Source organism: Saccharomycodes ludwigii, chromosome II (assembly GCF_020623625.1).
Source record: "Saccharomycodes ludwigii strain NBRC 1722 chromosome II, whole genome shotgun sequence".
Taxonomy (NCBI): domain Eukaryota; kingdom Fungi; phylum Ascomycota; class Saccharomycetes; order Saccharomycodales; family Saccharomycodaceae; genus Saccharomycodes; species Saccharomycodes ludwigii.
The window spans coordinates 1,654,512-1,674,520 of NC_060201.1; the positions used below are offsets into that span (position 1 = coordinate 1,654,512).

General features: G+C 30.7%; 9 protein-coding genes across 9 annotated transcripts; 4 read left to right on the forward strand and 5 right to left on the reverse strand.

Annotated features, from left to right (window-relative positions):
* Positions 1–174: 174 nt before the first annotated feature.
* On the reverse strand, positions 175–771 carry SCDLUD_001946 (gluconokinase; the record flags this gene model as incomplete). The annotated part of the gene is made up of 1 exon (XM_046080870.1): positions 175–771. One exon carries the CDS (start codon positions 769–771, stop codon positions 175–177), a length of 597 nt encoding a protein of 198 aa, XP_045936061.1.
* A 519-nt stretch (positions 772–1,290) lies between these two features.
* ERG10 (acetyl-CoA C-acetyltransferase) lies at positions 1,291–2,490 on the reverse strand (the record flags this gene model as incomplete). The annotated part of the gene is made up of 1 exon (XM_046080869.1): positions 1,291–2,490. The coding sequence occupies one exon, from the start codon at positions 2,488–2,490 to the stop codon at positions 1,291–1,293; it is 1,200 nt and encodes a 399-aa protein (XP_045936062.1).
* Positions 2,491–3,049: 559 nt separating this feature from the next.
* On the reverse strand, positions 3,050–5,506 carry SUV3 (ATP-dependent RNA helicase SUV3; the record flags this gene model as incomplete). The annotated part of the gene is made up of 1 exon (XM_046080868.1): positions 3,050–5,506. One exon carries the CDS (start codon positions 5,504–5,506, stop codon positions 3,050–3,052), a length of 2,457 nt encoding a protein of 818 aa, XP_045936063.1.
* A 376-nt stretch (positions 5,507–5,882) lies between these two features.
* TRM44 (tRNA (uracil) methyltransferase) lies at positions 5,883–7,811 on the reverse strand (the record flags this gene model as incomplete). The annotated part of the gene is made up of 1 exon (XM_046080867.1): positions 5,883–7,811. One exon carries the CDS (start codon positions 7,809–7,811, stop codon positions 5,883–5,885), a length of 1,929 nt encoding a protein of 642 aa, XP_045936064.1.
* Positions 7,812–9,518: 1,707 nt separating this feature from the next.
* SVL3 (Svl3p) lies at positions 9,519–12,407 on the forward strand (the record flags this gene model as incomplete). The annotated part of the gene is made up of 1 exon (XM_046080866.1): positions 9,519–12,407. The coding sequence occupies one exon, from the start codon at positions 9,519–9,521 to the stop codon at positions 12,405–12,407; it is 2,889 nt and encodes a 962-aa protein (XP_045936065.1).
* A 726-nt stretch (positions 12,408–13,133) lies between these two features.
* Positions 13,134–13,622, forward strand: EGD1 (Egd1p; the record flags this gene model as incomplete). The annotated part of the gene is made up of 1 exon (XM_046080865.1): positions 13,134–13,622. One exon carries the CDS (start codon positions 13,134–13,136, stop codon positions 13,620–13,622), a length of 489 nt encoding a protein of 162 aa, XP_045936066.1.
* A 352-nt stretch (positions 13,623–13,974) lies between these two features.
* MET31 (Met31p) lies at positions 13,975–14,727 on the reverse strand (the record flags this gene model as incomplete). Its single annotated transcript, XM_046080864.1, has 1 exon — positions 13,975–14,727. The coding sequence occupies one exon, from the start codon at positions 14,725–14,727 to the stop codon at positions 13,975–13,977; it is 753 nt and encodes a 250-aa protein (XP_045936067.1).
* Positions 14,728–15,751: 1,024 nt separating this feature from the next.
* Positions 15,752–18,691, forward strand: ISM1 (isoleucine--tRNA ligase ISM1; the record flags this gene model as incomplete). The annotated part of the gene is made up of 1 exon (XM_046080863.1): positions 15,752–18,691. The coding sequence occupies one exon, from the start codon at positions 15,752–15,754 to the stop codon at positions 18,689–18,691; it is 2,940 nt and encodes a 979-aa protein (XP_045936068.1).
* Positions 18,692–19,089: 398 nt separating this feature from the next.
* Positions 19,090–19,785, forward strand: MRX11 (Mrx11p; the record flags this gene model as incomplete). Its single annotated transcript, XM_046080862.1, has 1 exon — positions 19,090–19,785. The coding sequence occupies one exon, from the start codon at positions 19,090–19,092 to the stop codon at positions 19,783–19,785; it is 696 nt and encodes a 231-aa protein (XP_045936069.1).
* Between the last annotated feature and the right edge of the window lie 224 nt (positions 19,786–20,009).

Consider the following 20,009-nt stretch of genomic DNA (forward strand, 5'->3'; position numbering starts at 1 on the left):
TTCATTTTGATTTTCCTTTACAATTTTTTTTTTTCTTTTTTTTTTTTTTTTGCTCAACTATTGTTCTTCATAATGATATAATTATAATAATAAGCTGTTGATATACATGATATCGAATTTACTTTTGTCATATATACGATATACATAAATTATTGCAAGTGTTTCACTCACAATTCAGAGGAAATCTTTCTCAACTTCATCATAAACTTCTTGTGTTATTTGCTCACGGCTTTTGTTCTCAATATTAATAACACAACAATTACGCTCTTTGTCAGTATTAGGTAATTCTAAGTCTCTATATTGTGAATCCAACATATCAGCTTTCATAAAATGATTTTTTCTCTTGACTAATCTTTCTCTAATAACATCTTTATCGGCATATAATAAGATAAAAAAAAACTTTGCCCCCATTTTTTTGGCTAGATCGTTATTTCTAATGTAGTCTCTATATTTCAATTTTAGACTACTACAAGTAACTATACAAAGAGAGCATTTTTCGGCAACTTCGACTGACCTTGTGGCAACTTTCTCTAACCATCCCCATCTATCAGCATCAGTTAATGGTATACCATGTGCCATTTTAGCTATATTTTCAGGCGGATGTAAACTATCTCCCTCTAAAAACTCAATGTTTTCATAAAGATTCTGAAATTTATGAGTCGTATCTGAGGATATTTTTGTTAAATAACTTGTCAAATCTTCAGCAACTGTGGTTTTACCAGTACCGGCAGGCCCGCCAAGCACTATTATTAGAGGTTGTCTAGTTCCCATAATTTCTTAGATATTCCGATTATATATATATATATATGTAGCTTAGTTGCTCGATGAAAGTTTCCTTTTAATTAATTCTATTCGGATGCTTTTAAAGGATATATATATTTTTAATCTACAATCAAGTAAACTCTCCACAGCGAAAGTTAAGAAGATCGAATCTATCTCTATTTCTATTTCTATTTTTAATTTTTTTTTTTTTTTTTTTTTTTTTTCCTATTTTAACTTTATTTTCCTATTTTCCATATTACTTTTTTCCTTGAATTTAGCGTGGTGTGTTGCGTGACCCAACCGGAAGCGGAAAAAAAAAATTGTGCTGTTACAAATCTACAAACATTTTTAATACAATCAAAGTAAAATTTCCGATAATTAAAGTATTCGTTAGTTTCAATCTTATTGGGAAATCTTATAAAGGGGGGTTTTTCTCCCCTTTTTAAGTTGTTATATAAAATATAAATATATATACATATACACATACATACATACGTTTATTAGTAAGCCAGCACTACAGTATCTCCTCTAAACTCTTTCCAATACAATAGAAGATGCACCGCCACCACCATTACAAATAGCAGCAACACCATATTTACCGTTTTCTTGTTGTAGAACAGAAATTAATGTGACAACAATTCTAGCACCAGAGCATCCCAATGGATGGCCAAGACCAACAGCACCTCCATAAACGTTAACCTTCTCTTGTGGAATACCTAACTTCTTTGGGTTGGCAATACCAACAACAGAGAAAGCTTCATTAAATTCAAAATAGTCAATATCATTGATATCTTTAATGTTGGAATGCTTCAATGCTTTTGGAACGGCTAGAGATGGTGCCCAAGTAAAATCACATGGTTCATGAGCAGCTTCACCCCAACCTTTGATAAGAGCCAATGGCTTTAGACCTAATTCTTTTAATTTTTTTTCAGAAACTAAAATAACAGCAGCACCACCATCATTGATTGGTGAGGCATTTGGTGCAGTAACAGTACCATTTTCTGCTTTGAAAACAGTTCTAGCAGATTTTAATCTTTCCACATTCAATCTACCTGGTTCCTCATCCTTATCAACCACCACATCTGGTTTACCTCTCTTCCCCTTCACAGTAACAGGAACAATCTCCCTCTTGAACTTACCTGTAGCTTGAGCTTTAGCCGCTTTCTGATAAGAATTGATGGCAAATTCGTCTTGCTCCTCACGGGTAATATGAAAATCGCTAGCACATTTTTCCGCATGAACACCCATAGCCAAACCATCATAGGCATCGTTCAACCCGTCTTTTTGAACACCATCAACCATAATAGCTTCACCAAATCTAGCACCTCCACGTGCAGATGGAACATAATATGGTGTATTTGTCATACTTTCCATACCACCAGCAACAACGATGTCATTGCAGCCTGTCATAATGGATTGAGCACCACTAATAATGGCTTTCAAACCAGAAGCACAGACTTTATTTATAGTAGAGGCAACAATATGCTTACCTAAACCAGCCTTCAAAGCAACTTGTCTTGCCGGGGCTTGGCCTGCATTGGCGGTTAAAACATTGCCAAAGAATATTTCTTGAACATCGGTAGTTCCATTGATTTGTGGAACTTGCTCTAAACAAGCCTTGATAGCAGCAGCACCCAAATCAGTGGCTTTCAAAGATGCTAAATTACCTTGAAATGAACCAATTGGAGTTCTGGCAGCTGCCACAATGTAAACATTAGGACGTGTCATATTTTGTTTTTGTTGCAATTTGTTGTGTTTGTAATATATACGAATGAGTATACTTCAGAAATATAGAAGGGAAAATATGAATATTCAATTGATAGATATTCTAATATATTTTTCTTTTTGTTATTCTTGTTTCTAATGTTACTATTACAGTTAAGGTAATAAGTTAATTTTTTTTATTGGATAAATACAGCGTGGCCACCATCAAAAGACCTATTATTTAAAAAAAAGTTACAAAGATATATATTTGTGTGTTCTTTTTTTTTTCTTGACAAAAAAGGAAGAAAAAAAATTTTTTTTTTTTTTTTTTTTTTTCATAATAGAAAAATTATTTTGTTTTATAAACGAGGTTGAATCTTAAACAGTTTATACATAGAACGTTTTTAGTTGAATGAAAATATAATTATTACGTCGTATTATTACTGTTATTCTTAGGGCAAAAACAATTAAAAAGTTTTGTAAGAACAGCTAAAATATGATAACTTATATATTTACATGAAATTTATTCAGATCTATCCCCATTGGTTTATTTAACCTAAATGTACAAACAACGCCTTTCTCTTCAATTTTTTGTTCTTCCACTACGATTCTTATTATTACCGACGAAGGATTTAGAAAAAAATGAACCATAAATTGCATTTTTCTTCAAATACGGATTCTTGGTTAAACTATCTAATTTATCAAATATAATGAGTTCACATAAATGTTTTAAATCGGTGGCGGATTCAGGATCAACAAAATAATTCGGCCATCTATTGCCTAACCAAAAAAATAATGATAATATACTATGGATGTTTTCATATTTATCTAAACCAATATTTTCCTTCTTACTAAACTTAGCCTCTAATAGCGAGGGTTCTAGGTCTTGTTGATAACTAAAAATATTTTTTGTTTGTTTATTAGCAATGGTTTTACAAAAATTTACGTATGCTCTTTGGACAGCCGGCAAACTTTTGACAGGAGCATTACTTAATATCATCTTCTCTTGGAAAGTTAATCCAGAAACGTGTTCGAATAAAGATATAGCTTCTAGTCTATTTCTTAAATCACTTAATGCAAAAATTTTTGTGGCATTTTTTTCAATTTGTAAACTGATATCATTCAAAAAAAAGCTTAGGGAAATATTTGGTGGGTATAATTTGATCATTTTACTAGCCAATTGATCAGGCGGCCAAACATATGCCTTGTTCAAGTATTCTGTTTTTGCATTGATACCACTTCTGACATTCTCTAACACCGACTTACTTGTAGCAGTGACATAACCAACCGATGGTCCCTCTTCGTGGCTTTTGAATCTCCCTGCACGACCCCCAATTTGTTTTATATTAGAGGTGGTTAACAAAACCATCTCTTCCCCATTAAATTTGGAATCAGTGGTGAAAATCACCCTATTAATGGCCAAGTTTAGTCCCATACCAATTGCATCAGATGCCACCAAAACATCGTATCGACCCTCATTGAAAAGATTGGCCTGTTGAATTCTAGTTTCTGGAGGCAAGGAACCATAGATTACTGCAACTTTAAAGGTGGTTTCTTGTTCAATTTTTAATTTTAAATCAATAATCTTTTTCTTACTAAACGCAACTAAGCAATCACCTTTTTGTAAGGATCTGAGACCATTTGGTATAGGCGAGGTCTCGACTCTTAGTTCACCCAATCTTGCATATTCGTTAATGATTAATTCGTCACCAGTGATGGCAGCGATTTTCCTAATCAAGGGCAGCACAGATTTTTCGCCACAAAGATGTAATTCTTTAGAATTGCAACCTAGTACGGCATTAGTCCATGCCCAGCCTCTATCTGGATCACCCATCATTTGAATTTCATCCAAAACAACAATATCAAATTCTTGGGTTAATGGAACCATTTCAACAGTACCTGAAGTTAAGCCAGCTTGGTTGCCCATGGAATCAAGATCATTAATAATTTCTTCACCAGTTAGTAAGTTACACCTGATACCTTCCTTTTGAAATCTTTCATAAACTTCTCTAGCTAATAGCCTTAAGGGACCAGCATAATACCCTCTATTACTTTTTTTCAGTTTTTGTAAGGCATTATATGTTTTGCCTGAATTTGTTGGCCCTAAATGCATAATGATTTTCCTCTTCATCTTTCTTGTCTTGTAAAACCAATCTGCCGGATTTTTAATATCAAATAAAGTGTTACTACCACTATCTTTCAATCCTAATTTGGGTAACTTATTTTTATTTTCATATATAATTTTAGGCGTTTTGGATTCAATTTCTTCGTGTAAAATTTTTAGATATGCCCTTTGAAGGATATATTTTACCTTGAGTAAGGATGTCACCTGTTCAGGTTTGAGTATCCTAGAATTTAGCATTGGAGATACGGTGATTAGGGAATACCACTTTTCATTACTTAAAATATTACTTTGTAGCAGCATGGGATATATTTTATTAATATCTGAAAATTTAACATAATCACCTATATTAACAAATACTGGAGTATTAGTGCTATTATGATACATTTTTATGGATCCAAATAGATAATCTCTTAATTTCCACCAAGCAGCGTTATACACTTGATTTTCTTTTTGAGTGGTTTTGTTCAATAAGTATTTGTCATGGATATTTTTCAAAACTTCATAGATTTCAGTTAGTAACCCAGGGGGACATGTAGTGGCAATTAAACTTTCTATTTCTTCTGGAAATCTAATTTTTTTTAAACTTAATTTTTCTTCAATGGTTAAATTATTAAAAGTAGGTAGTGGCTTTATATGGAAAGTCGGTAATCTTCTATAAAACTGAATGTCGATCAGTTTTTTTTTTGCTTCTTCGTCTTTACTGTTTGGGTTTATTGTTTTAACATCTTTAAATTTTGTAGAGTTATATAGTAATGCATTAGAATGAAGATGTGATATACGGGTAGTTGTCACTATTAGTCTACCGTTTTTATTAATACGAAATGGGTAACAGGATAATTGATTTTTGATATTCCTCAATATTAACAGGTTAAACAAACCATAAGTGGGTTGATAGTGATGCAAGGTTATGCTCATTTGGTAGTTATTTCTTGTAATGTTTTATACTAGATTTTTTGCTCTCCCACTTTTTTTTTTTTTTTTTTTTGCTTTTTTTTTTAACATAAAATTAAAAAATTTCAACCTTCTGAACAGAAAAAAAAAAGAAAAGATTCATTTTTTATTACACCATTTTAGATTTTCCACAAAAGTTCGCACACTTAAAAGTGTTAAATCCCAAATATATATATATATATGTATTACATATATTTACCTTGAGGTTTACGTAACTTCCTTCCTGACCTTTCTGTCGAACAATCATAAAACAGCTAAATATAACAATTAACGTTTATTTCTTATAATTACACTATATATAATTATTTATATATACATTACAGCATATACATATACTCTCTTATCTCATTAATGCCATTGTATGTTCTACCCATCCATCGGCACCACCATTTTCCATTATAACGTCGTAAACTTTTTTGTTTGGCCAAATATCAGCGCGCTGTTGTTGCTGTTGTTGCGTACTAGTAACATTATTGGTGTGTATATATTTATTGGTAATACCAATTATAGCGGCATTTCTAGTACTTGGTATCCTTAACATTTCTTTTTCAACAGGATCCCAGCCAACTTGTTTGGCTAAACGAATTACCTGAGCAACTAATCCAGCGTATGTGGAGGAACTATTGTTACCATTTAAACCGTGCGCAGAAGGCTTATAACGTATTTTAGCACCTGAAAAAGCGTGAGAACAACATGGTATGACCATAAATGGATATCCAAGCAATGGAATCCAACATGTTAATTCGTCAGAATGGTTACCTATAAGAAATGTATTTTCTGGAAATTCAGCAGTATTAACGTGACTTGATTGTAACAGATCGTCACTGCTATAAACTATGGTAGCATTGGAAGAAATTACGTCATTACGAGCAGGAACAGTAAAATACCTACCATTACTACTGGGAAAAATAGTATTGTTGTTATTACTGTTATCATTATTGTTGTTGTTGTTGTTGTTGTTGTTGTTACTTGAAGTAGTGGCATCCAAAATAACGGCCGTAGAATTCGGTACAATTCTATTGGGTCTTAACAGTATGGATGGGACTATTACTTGCTCCTTTAAGCACTTCTGTACTTCAACAGGATAAATATTCCAGGATTTCCTTTTTCTGGCATCAATACCTACACCTATATAGCCTTCCATAATTAAAATATAACATAAAACACCATTCCCGCACCCCAAATCCCTGAACTGGAAATTATTACCAGTATACTTCATTTTCCACAATTCAATCAAAAAAGAAGCAATTGCGATATCTTCGAACACATGTTTTTTAGGATCAGTACTTTCAGCCCAATTATCAACCAACCATTTCCCATACTTTTGCTTTAATTCAATATATTTATTTTGAAAATTTAATTTAGATACCACCAAATCATGTTTAACCTTAGGGGTGTATCCATTCTTTCTCCCATTAGAATGCTTATATGCTGTTTGTAATAATCTTAATGCTGTTCTAACTATTCTTTGATTAAGTTCATCTTGAAATATACTTAATGGTTTAGTTGTTGAAAATGGGATATAAAAGACTTTTAACTTAGTTGGTGTGTACAAGATACCAACACTCTTCACTTTAGGTATGTAAAATGGACAATCTTCTTCATTTTGAATATGCGGAGTGTATATTATAAAACAATTTTCATTTGTTGAGTTTTCCATCAACAAGCAAGTTTGATTAATTACTGGGTCTCTCAATGGATTTCTTGGAATGATTCTTCTAACTATTCCATAAGTGGTTTTGTAGTCATTGTTATTATATGACTTTCGAATGTTTATATCAGTAATGTCTTTAGTGTTGTAAAAAGTTTCATCGGTATGCTTGCTATTATTTTTTACAGCGCCCGCACTTTCTGACAAGAAATCATCAGTTTTTTTATCAATTAAACTTCGTGGCACTTCCTTAGAATCCATTTCGACTAATATATCAGATCTTAAAATGATAGTAGAATTAATATTTGGATGTTTAATAACATTTTCCATTGCTTGAATAAAATGTTCTCTGCCAAAAGGCAATAAATTTGTTTTTTGAGGAATGTCTTCCTTACTGGTCTCGGAAATAGAACTTTTATTATCGGTGTTATATGCTTCATATAAGCAAATCCATTTGTTATTATTATCATTATCTTCAATATGATTATCATCTCTTGTTATATTTTTGGGTAAATATGGGTCATCATTGTAATTCAATTCATGTTTAGACACAAATTTAATGGTTGGAGAAGCAGTAGTGTTATTATTACCATTATTATTGGTGTTTTTCTTGACCATTATTGTAATATATATAATGTTTCTTTGTATGTATATATATATATTGAAATGTGGATTTGTGTGTGAAGATTTTATGACTAATGAATTATTTGCTGGGGGTAACTAAAAGGAAAAAGAAAGATTTTGTACACTATTCACCATTCTTTTTCTTTTTTTTTTCTTTTCTTTTTTTTTTTCTTTTTTTCTTTTCTTTTCTTTTCTTTTTCTTTTTCTTTTCTTTTTCTTTTTCTTTTTCTTTTTCTCTTCTTTTCAGATATTCCGAATGTCCGATAATCAAGGTTATAGTATAGCTGAGAAACTCCAAAAAGATTTTATTATTTTCAAGTGTAAACTAGCGATTTATTTATCAGTATTTAACGTGCTACGAATATTTCTTTAGAATTATTTTATTCTTTGAGTAGAATATGGGGATATGTTTACTATTTAATTATTAAACTTATTGCGTGTCTGTTATTGTAATTGTATTATCTTGCAGAACATGGAAGATACTACCAATGTAATTGTTTATTTATTTGTTTGTTTGTTTATTTATTTACGGAGATATTCCAAGAAATCGGGATAAAAATATATACATATAAAAATAGGTAAATAAAATAACGCATCACATACGCACAAGCGATAAAAAATAACAAAGATGCTAATAATAAACTTGTATATTATTTAGAATAGGGGGAAAGTAGTGTCAAACAAAGTGATTATATGAGCTTGAGTAGGAAAAGCATGAGAACATAGGAGGATAACAAAGAAAATAAATAAATAAATATATATATATATAAACAAATGAGTCTCAATCATTATATCATTAGACATAAGAAATGGAACTAAAATCAATAATAACACAGCTCAGGTTAAGAGATTGTGTTACTGGCCATACTTTTTGGTTACATTTAAGCGTGCGTGCGTGTTTCTTTCTTTCTTTCTCTCTTTCTTTCAACTTGAAGAAAGTGCCGTAGTGCATTTCTTTAAGAAAAATAAAAAATAATGCAGTTTACCAAAAACTAAATAATAAACAATAATAGAATATGCTTTCTTTTTATTGATTTAGCAAAAGAAAAATAAAATAAAATAAATTTTTTTTTTTTTCCATAACGAAAAGTTTTTAAATTTATTATTCCCATTCTTCTTCTTTTTTTATCCTTGTTTCTCACATTTGGCGTTTGATGTTTTATTAACTTTGCTTGTTGACTACGAACTTTAATCAATAAGCCCACTAAATCTTTTTTTTTTTTTCTTTTTTTTTTCATTCTCTTCTCTCTTTTATTTTGTCTCTTTCTTTGAACTTTGAAATAACCTTTACCTTTTAATCACTTTTTCCTATATTCCTCAGCACTAACTTTCATAAGTTTATCAAGATTTGTTTATAATCATAATAAACAAGAGAAGCTTTTTTTTTTTTCTTTTTTTTTTTTTTTTGTTGATTAATTAATTAATTAATTAATTTCATATATTAATCTAATACAATATATCGTCAAAGATAAAGTGGGAAAAAATAAAAAGAGATCACCTCAATATATAGAGATATTTGGTTTGTTTACAACAATAATAATATCAAAGACAATTATATATACTTTAACATCCTCCAGTTCACTATCCCTTCTTTTTTTCTTTAAAAAAAAAAAAAAAAAAAAAAAAGAAAAAAAAATTTTTTGAAATCAATAAAATAGAAACAAAAGAATAAGAAAAAAAAGGCCTATTTACAACTCTTAAATGTCTGCGTTAAATGTGTTGACTATTGGCGATAATCCAAATATTATCTTATATTCATGGAGGTTTTCTTTAACTTCATCTATTGCTTTAACCCATGTTGGTTCATTAGCCAACGTTTTAAACTCTGTGACACCACCAGAAGAAGCTCATATAACTATTGAATTTGGTTCTAAAAATTATAGTTTAGATTTCCAAAAAGTTAATTTATTTCCACAATTAAACGATTTATTAACTTATTTTAATGAAAATAGTGGTAACACTACTTTGGAAAAGTTCGATATTGTTATTTTGAGTGGTAGTTCCTTACAGGAGTTAAGTTCGATTTCGTCTAATTTAAATTCTATATTGGCTCCATCTTCCAAGATTTTTGTAGAGGGTTCAGCTTTTATCAATTTAGAGTCCTTTGTTAAAATGTCTATTGGCAATGACCAATTAAAAATTTTCACCATATTAACAGATTGTGATTTTCGTCAAGTTAATTCCACTACCTTTAAGAAGTTTGGCAATGTGGAAAATAAAATTTATTTGGGTGAATCTGTTATAAAAAGTGGTGCTACTAGTGGTAATACTACAGCTACTAGCAGATATTCTGCAGAGAGTTCCGATCTAATTGCTACATTTTCTAAACTATTTGCTAAACTTTTCAATAATTTAGAAAATTTAAGTATTTCGGTTTGCGGATTGAACCCAAGTGAGTTTTTGATTCAGCAGTGGAAGTTAGCTTTGCCAGCGGTATCTTTTGATCCATTGCTAATTCTATTAGAAATTTCCAAACCTATTGAATTAAGCGAGCAAATTTTAGCCAAACCGTTAATTAGTGGATTAATTACCGAATTGGTCAATATTTCTATGAGTATGGGTTTGAAATTACCCAATGGATATGACAATGAAAATGACCTATTGCAAATATGGGGTAGTTCCTATGCCAACAGTGATGATGTGCCTAAATTGGTTTATCATTTTATTAACCGTCAATGTTCTTTAGATGTTGATATGTTACTGTTACAGCCTATATTGTTGGCTGATGACTATGGTATTAAGACGCCATACTTAGAGTTTTTATATTCTATGATTTGTCAATACGAAAAGATTAACGTAGGTGAAAGCAAATGGTTTATTAGAAGATCCGATCATGAATTAGAATTAGCCAATGTAAAATCGGTCAATGGCAGCAGTGCAAATGCAGATAATAATAGCAACTCAAACAATACAATTTGGAAATCCAAATATGATTCATTGAATCAAGAATTTATTCAATCTAGTGAATCTTATGAAAACCAGATTAATCAATACAATACTCAAATTAATGAAATTCAAGGTCAATTATCAGTCCAAGAGCGTCAATTAAATAGTATTAAATCAGAAAGAGATCATTTGTTAACTTCTATTGATAATCAACAAAAAGAAATTGCTGAATTGAAATCTAGTGCTACCGCTAATAGTAAAAAATCTATAGATGATCAGGATTTTAATGGCGTACCAGAGGGTCATCGTATGAATAGTGGTAGTAATAGCCCATTTGATAAGGATGCCTTTAAAGATGTAGAGGACGTTACTCTTTATGGTGTCCAATATGGCTCACCACAACAACAACAACAACAACAACAGAAAACGGGTGGTACTTCGAATCCAGATAACAGTGTTAATACCGTTGCTCCAAATAATTATAACAAAAATCCAAGCCCTACTGGGAACACTACTGCTACAAGCTCCGAACTGTTGCAAATGAAGGAACGCGAGCTAGAATTAAAAAAACGTGAATTAGAGTTACAAGAACGTGAAATTGAATTACAAAAACAAATGAACGTGCAGTATAATATTAATGGGAATAATAAATTTTCAGGTCCACCGCAACAACAGTTGCAGTCTCCATTACAACCACCACCTCAAGTGCCACCACCACCACAACAACAACAACAACAACAACAACAACAGCAGCAACACAGAGCCATGCATGGTGCCCAGTTACCTAAAATACATACGCAGATGCCACCACAGCAACAGCAAATAGGAGCAACGCCTGGATACAATATGAACAATTTTCCATCTCAAATCCCACAACAACAATATGGTATGCCACAATTTAATAACAACAACATGAAGTCTAACGGTAGTAGAATTCCATCTGGACAACAACAACCTGCTCAGCCATACCATCCACAGTTTACAAAGACAAGTAGAAAGAATAGAGTTAGTAACATGCATAATTTAAAGAGTGCATCAAGAGTTGGACTGAATGAAGTCTTTAAAGGGAATAATTCTCCCGGTGGAGTGAATAATGGTCCAATTCCAACATCAGCTTCAGCCTCTTTACCATCAGGTGCATTAAATACTAGTAATAGCAGTAATAATTTAAGATACAATTCTATAAGTGGTGCCTCTCTAAATAACGGATATCCAGGCCTAGGAGGTGGACCAGGATCTTCTGGTAAATTTAATAATGGCTTAATGCAAGGTAATTTGAGAAATACAAATTCTAGCAGCATGATCCAATTGAATCATCAATTTGACAATACTAATCTTAATAGTAATAATACTGTTGGTGGTAATAGAACACCTCCACAACAACAACAACAGCCAATATCACTAGGTAATAATAATAATGATAATAATAACAATAATAATAATGGCAGTGCACCCAACAATAACAATGTTATAAGTTTTGGTAATAGCTCTGCAAACAATAATAATCCAAGTGATCCTAATACTGCTGGATCAACTGTTCAAAATGGTGATACAACTGCTCCTACTACTGCAGGTACTACAACGACTTCTACTCCACTTGCTGGACCAGGGGGCGATACTAAGGCAGAAACTGGTAAAAAAGATGCTAATGAGGGTAAAAAGAAAAAAAAGAAATTTGGTAATTTATTTCACAAAAAGAAATGAGAAAAAACAATATCCTTTTTTTTTTTTTTTTGTTTTTTTTTTTAATATTGTATTGTAATGTATTGTATTGTAGATTTTATTGATTAATTGATTGAAAAGAAAGTAAATATAATAAAATAACATTAAAAATATATATAAGTAGTTGAGTAAAAAAAAAAGAATTTTTATTGATCAAGTTATTTCTTATTCTTTTATTTTAACACATTAGATATTTGAACATCTCTTAATGATTGAGATGACCGGTTCATTTTTTTTAAATTTACTTTTGAAAAGGATTAAAATTGTATAATATTTTTTTTTTTTTTTTTTCTTTTTTGTTTTCTGATTATCCGTTGGCATTTCGGATTACAGGGTAGAAAATTCGTACTATGTGATTTTATTTTTATTTTTTTTTCTTATTTTTTTTCTTATTTTTTTGGTGATAAAGCACCGCAGTAACAAAAGGAAGGCTAAACGTTATATGTAATTATTCTTTGATAGAATTTGGTTGCAGTTGACGATTTTGTATTGTCATTTGGAATTTAATATAAAAATAACCAACAAGACGAAACAAAACACATAGAAAAAAATTTTTTTTTTTTTTTTTTTTTTTTTTCATTCTATTTCTCTTTCTCTCATTATTATCGTTCTGTTTGTCTTTTTATTACTAATTATAACTGTTTACCTAAACAATTCAGTAACCCCATATTTTACATAACAAATAGCAAAAACATACAACTAGAAAGCATGCCAATTGATCAAGAAAAGTTAGCCAGATTGCAAAAATTATCCGCCAATAATAAAGTTGGTGGTATTAGAAGAAAGCAAGTCAATTCCTCTTCCAAAGGTCAATCTAAAGATGATACGAAGTTACAAAGCCAAGTTAGTAAATTAAATAGTGTCAACATTAGAGATGTTGCTGAGGCTAACTTCTTTAAAGAAGATGGTACTGTTTTGCATTTTGACACAGTTGGTATTCAAACGGCCCCACAACACAATACCACCGTTTTTTATGGTACTGCCAAAGAAAAACAATTACAAGATTTATTTCCAACTATCATTCCACAAATGGGTCAAGATTCTATTAATGCTTTGACTCAAATGGCCAATCAAATTAAGGACATGCAGGAAAAGGAGAAGTCTACTGCCGGTCAAGACGCTAAGGAGGGTGATAAAAAAGAGGAAGATGGTATTCCAACCTTAGTTGAAGGCCAAACTTTTGACGATGTTGAATGATTTATGTAAGGTATTATTTCTAAAAAGCCCTTTATGTATAAAATCTTTTATTTTTTATTTTTTATTTTTTGCTTTTTATTTTTTATTTTTTATTTTTTATTTTTTAATTTTTAAATTTTTTTTTTTTCACTTTTTGTCCTTTTTTTTTCTTTCTCTGTTATATATATATATATATATATGCAGAGGGTCGAATTTCTTGAGAAATCTTGCCATCTTATTTTCTACGGACTTTTATTTAAGAGAAGGAAAGAAAAAAGAAAAGAAAAGAAAAGAAAAGAAAAGAAAAGAGAATGAAAAAACTTTTTTTTTTTACATGTGGTCAATACATAGTTAAATATGTCATTAAACGTGCCTAATCATTTTGCTCTTGCTGTTTATGACGATTACGTGAAATCGTTGTTTTAACTTCACTTGGTGGTCTTTCAGGCATAACACCACCATTCTTCTCCATTAATTTTTTCTTATTCCTATTACATGTCTTTGTGCCCATATGCCTCCTCATCGCATCTTTACGTGCAAAGCCAGTAAAACACATGGGACAAATATGTAAATTTCCATTATTATGATAATGTGCCTTATAATGCTGTTTATAATCAAGTATTTTATAAAAGGTTGACGGACATAATTCGCATTGATATTCTCCCTGTACCAGTTTACTGGATGAATATTTATTTGAATTAGAACTAGGTGATTTAGTATTGTTTCCATTATTTATACTATTCATGGGAGAATTCTGATTGTATACCAAATATTCTGATTGTATATTGGAATCTACACCTTGAATATTACTATTATTATTATAAATAGGAAATGGCGAATCATTACGGCTGCTGCTGCCAGTGCTGCTTACACTATTCTTATGTACTTTTTTAGTATTATTTGGATGTAGAGGAGCACCCCCGTTTGATGCGCCGATCTTAACTCTGTTTAATAACTCTTGTATTATAGGATCTATTTTATTAGCATGTATTGTAGTTGATACTATAGCCTCTGCTGCCTGCTGGAAGAATAAATAATCTTCATCGCTTAGTAGGCTATTGTTATTATTATTAGTAGTAGTTGTATCATCCAGAGAATTTTCACCTTTAAATATATCCATATCCATTATTTACGTGTATATATTTTAATATTTGATGTGTTAGTTATGTTCAACTTCCTTGATTATGTTATTCTCTATGTCTCTATCCTTTTCTTTTCAGATCGATATATATATATATATACATATTATAGGTGTAAATTATACAAAATCCTTTGTATGATTGAATTAAAATCCACACTTTTTGTTATGTAAGAAATGACTTTTTCCTTATTTAATTAAAAAAAAAAAAAAAAAAAAAAAAAAAATCTTTACTATAAAATAGCACGTGATATTACTCCACAGTTATTGCACGTGACGCAAAGGTGGCGTACATTTCAAATGTAAATCACGTTTAAAAACAAAAGCAAAAAAAAAAAAAAAAAAAAAAAAATTAAGCAAGAAAATATCAATGAAATATAATTGCAAGAATAATAAATGGAAAAATACGTCTAAGAACACAAATGCTTGCTACACCACGGATAAAGAGCTCTAAGTATGTCAATTGCTCGAAATCAGTGCATATAAGTAACAACAAAAAGAGAAAGCAGATTAGAAGAAAGCTACTTTGTTTACTAAACAGTTTATTACGTCTACAAAAAATATTAAAAATGTTACACCTACAGTTGTATAGGCAGTGGGAATTTTGGTTAAATGTTGAAGGTTTAATAAGGGAAGATACAGACATTGTGTTGAAGAATATGGTTGGAACTAATAGTGCTATTAAGCTCACTAATACCGTAAACATTTGATAAAACAAAAGTGGATATGATTATTTAGGCTCGTTGTTTATTTAAAAACGGAATACATATATAATTTAAGCATGCCCTCAATTAGGGGTTATTATTATTATTATTATTATTATTTTCATTTTCATTTTCATTTCACTTTGTAAATTTAAAACTTTTAACTATTGCACATGTCCATTATTTATAATCCATATTGTTTATAACTTTTTTTTCTTTTTAATTACAAAACAAGAGGGAAAAAAAAAAAAAAATTAATGATTTTTTTTAATGAAATATAGCCAAATACAAACACATATTAAAACATAATGCTTAAACATTCATATCAAAAAACGTTAAATTTACCCAGGACTAAATTTCCTAACAGATCAAATATAACAAATACCATAAATAAGTTAATTCCACAGAGCAGTTCTAAATTATACCAAGAACAATACCAAGAAATATTGTCCCTTTCATCAAATCAAAACAAAAATAATATTAGAGACAAAATTTTTATTTTACACGATGGTCCACCTTACGCTAATGGAGACTTACATTTTGGCCATGCGCTAAATAAGGTATTAAAAGATATAATTAATAGATTTCAATTAACTTGCAAACAAAAATATATATGGTATAAGCCAGGATGGGACTGCCATGGCTTACCAATTGAATTGAAAGCTCTATCAAAATTGAATAGGGATGATTTGTCGCCTTTAAAAATAAGAAAATTAGCTAAAGAACACGCCTTGAAACAAGTTAAAATTCAATCGAAACAATTCGAAAAATTAGGTATTTTAACCAATTGGGAAGACAGGTATTTGACGCTGAACCCTGTTTACGAATTGAATCAACTAGAAATCTTTAAAAAAATGGTTTTTAATGGATTAATTAAGAGACAAAAAAAACCGGTTTACTGGGGCACTGTAACAGAAACTGCCCTAGCCGAAGGTGAATTGGAGTATAATGACAACCATATATCAATTGCAGCATATGTCAAGTTTCCCATAAGTGATGATAACAGGGTGTTCCCTGCTAATTCTAAACTGTTGATCTGGACAAGTACACCATGGACTTTATTTTCTAACAGGGCTATTTGTTTTAACGAAAACTTTGAATATTGTCTACTTAGCAAAAAAAAAGACAAAAAAGAATACTTGATTGTCGAAAAAGATTTGTTTGATAGGGGTTCCATCCCGGAGGTGAATGCAGCAGAATACGAAACTGTTGAAGTCTTTAAAGGCAGTGATAAACTAGGCCGTGTAACCTACACTAACCCACTTTATGATGCCGACAATTGTCATATTACTTTCCCGGTTTTACATGGTGCTCATGTTACTAAAACTGCGGGTACTGGTTTAGTCCATACTGCACCAGGTCATGGACAAGACGATTATTTACTTGGGTTGAAAAATAATTTGGAAATTTATTCTCCAGTGGATCACAAAGGCAATTATATCTTGGATGAGAATTGGCCATCAAAACATATCTTTAAAAACTCTAAAGTCAATTCTACTTTTAATGTTTTAGACCCTACTACTACTGACACAATTTTGAAATATTTATCTGAAAATAATCACTTATTGAAAGCACATAAATATATGCATTCATACCCATACGATTGGAGGTCAAAAAAACCAGTCATAATTAGATCAACTCCGCAATGGTTTGCCGATTTATCTGATATAAAGCCGTTAGCGTTGCAGAGTCTATCCACTGTCAATTTCTATCCAGCCAGAGGCAAAACTAGACTATCTTCATTTATTAAATCGAGAAACGAATGGTGTATTTCAAGACAAAGGAGCTGGGGTGTGCCAATTCCATTTTTTTATAATAAGTCTGATCCTGATGAAATTTTGATGAACTTGGAGACCGTCGATCATGTGATTGAAGTTATTAGAGCAAAGGGCATTGATTCGTGGTTTGTTGAACAAGATGATATCAGTGAATGGTTGCCCGATAAATATAAACATCTGGGCGCTACATATGCCAAAGCCAAAGACACAATTGACGTTTGGTTTGACAGTGGTAGTAGCTGGACTGAATTGCAACAAAAAAACATTATTAAGAACGACGGAATGGATGTTATTGCTGACGTTTATTTAGAGGGTTCCGACCAACATAGGGGCTGGTTTCAAAGTAGTTTACTAACCAAGATTGGATCAACTTTAAAACCTATTGCCCCTTATAAACAAATTATAACACATGGTTTTACTCTGGATGAAAATGGAATTAAAATGTCAAAGTCGATAGGAAATATTATTGCCCCAATTGAAATTATTAAGGGGTCTGAAGGCAAAAAATTACCACCTTTAGGTGTTGACGGGCTGAGATTATTGGTAGCTTCGTCTAACTTTAGCACTGATATCTCCGTAGGCCCAACAATTATGAAACATATCGCAGAGGGCCTAAAAAAAATAAGATTATCCTTTAAATTCATGTTGGGCAATTTGAACAATTTTGACGCAGCACATGATCTGCTTCCAATTGAAGAGTTGAGAGGCTTGGATAAATATGTTTTAAAAGGTACTGATGAGCTAATGAGAGAGTGCAAAGAATATTATGAAGGCTATAATTTTAGTAAAATCTTAACAAGCATCCAATTTCATTTGAATAACGAATTGAGCGCCTTTTATTTTAACATTATCAAAGATTCTTTATATTCTGATAAATCTAATTGTTTGAAAAGACTGCAAATTCAGAGTACATTATATTACATTTTTGATGTATATCGTGCTATATTAGGACCTATTATCCCAATAATGATTCAAGAAGCTTATAACTATTCACCCTTCAACACCACCATTGTTGATAAAGCGATTTGTGATGGTAAGTCCCCATTCACTAGACCATGGCCTGTTTTCCCGGAAATCAATGTTGATTACAAATTAGAAATGGAAATTTTAAATGAATTCAATAAGTTATACGCTAGGTTTATTAAATTAGAAGAAAATAATACGACGGTTACGAAAACCGTACAAACCAAAGTTAATATTTATATTAGTTCTATCAGTAATACTAGATTTGACTTGGATGAATTGAAGGATTTATTACAGGTTGCAGATATAAGTGTTATTTGTAGTTTGCCTAGCGTAATTAATGAGAATAGTATGAGCGAGCTATCGAGTGGAGAAAAGAACCACATTGTGTTAGAAATTGTAAAAAGTTTTGATAAAGAATGCCCGAGATGTTGGAAACATAATGTTGAAGAAGGACATGAATTATGTGAACGTTGTGAAGATGTTATTGATGCTAAAAAACCATAAAAACTCGTATATTATCTGTAGATATTTATATTTTATAATTCTTGTAAATAGTTTTGAAGTTTAAAGACAGATCTTAGATCCATATGGTGATATATCTAATGTTTCGGACTTCGGATATTATATATATATTTTTTTAAAAAAATTAGAAAAAATTAAAAAAAAAAAAATTAAAAAGAAAAATTAAAAAAAAAAATAAAAAAAATTGATTACTGAAAAGAAAGAAAAATTCAAACCAGAGATTTCATGTTTAACCTTTATTGTTCAAGATAACTATCAAATATATTGGGCCCTTTTCAGGTCAAAGAATTGTCTCCACGTATACTATACAATTCCCCCCCCCCATTATTATCTACAGTGGTATTGAAATTGAAATAAAACTAGAGTAACGACAAAGAAAAATGTTTAGAAATCATCTTACCATGAGCAATGGTACAAGCACCAGAATTATCAACAACAGCAATGTGTCACTATTATTGGCATCTTCACCTAAAAAAAGTTATTCGACAATAGTAATTCTAAATAAAACATTAAAGAGAAATTCCTTTTTAAAATATCATTCCAGATTTTATACAAATAACAATAAAGCACAAGCTCGTCCTTCTGCTACTATTGTCAGATCTACGAATAGCATCAACGATAATCTAAGCAAAATAATAAAAAAATCTAAAATATTATCTAAGCTAGAAAAGTCTCCTAAATTTAAGCCTTTTTTTGATAACCTACGGGAATCTGGTACAGTAGTTACATTAACATCTTTTTTATTATTACATGAATTAACAGCAATTATCCCGTTGTTCATTCTATGGTATTTTATTTATCAATATTTTGAACTTAAAGATGATGAAAATGAAGATGATATTAGAGATTTGTTTCCTATATATTTTAAAGATATGTTTAATAAATGTGGTGAAGCAATCACCAAAATAGTAGGCAAATATAGTGGTGGATTTGACGAACACAATTTGATTTTAGCGGGTGCACTGTCTTATTCAATTGTCAAAATATTGTACCCTGTTAGAGTTTTGTTAAGCATATATTGGGCTCCAAAATTGGGGAAAACCTTTATGCGTTTGTTTAAGCAAAAGAAACAATAAAAACAAAACTAAGTCATTAGTTATTATGTGTAATAGAGACATTATCAAGTGAAAACAATTGAAAAAACTATGTTTTGGATTTGTATTCTTTTTTTTTTTTTTTTTTTTTTTTTTTGTTTTAAATGATAATTTATATAAAAATTGATGTAGCCCCTAAAACAACATGAGCTGGAGGTATTTTATGTTCTTTTTCATAAAGTTTTGAACACACCCCTGCATAAATA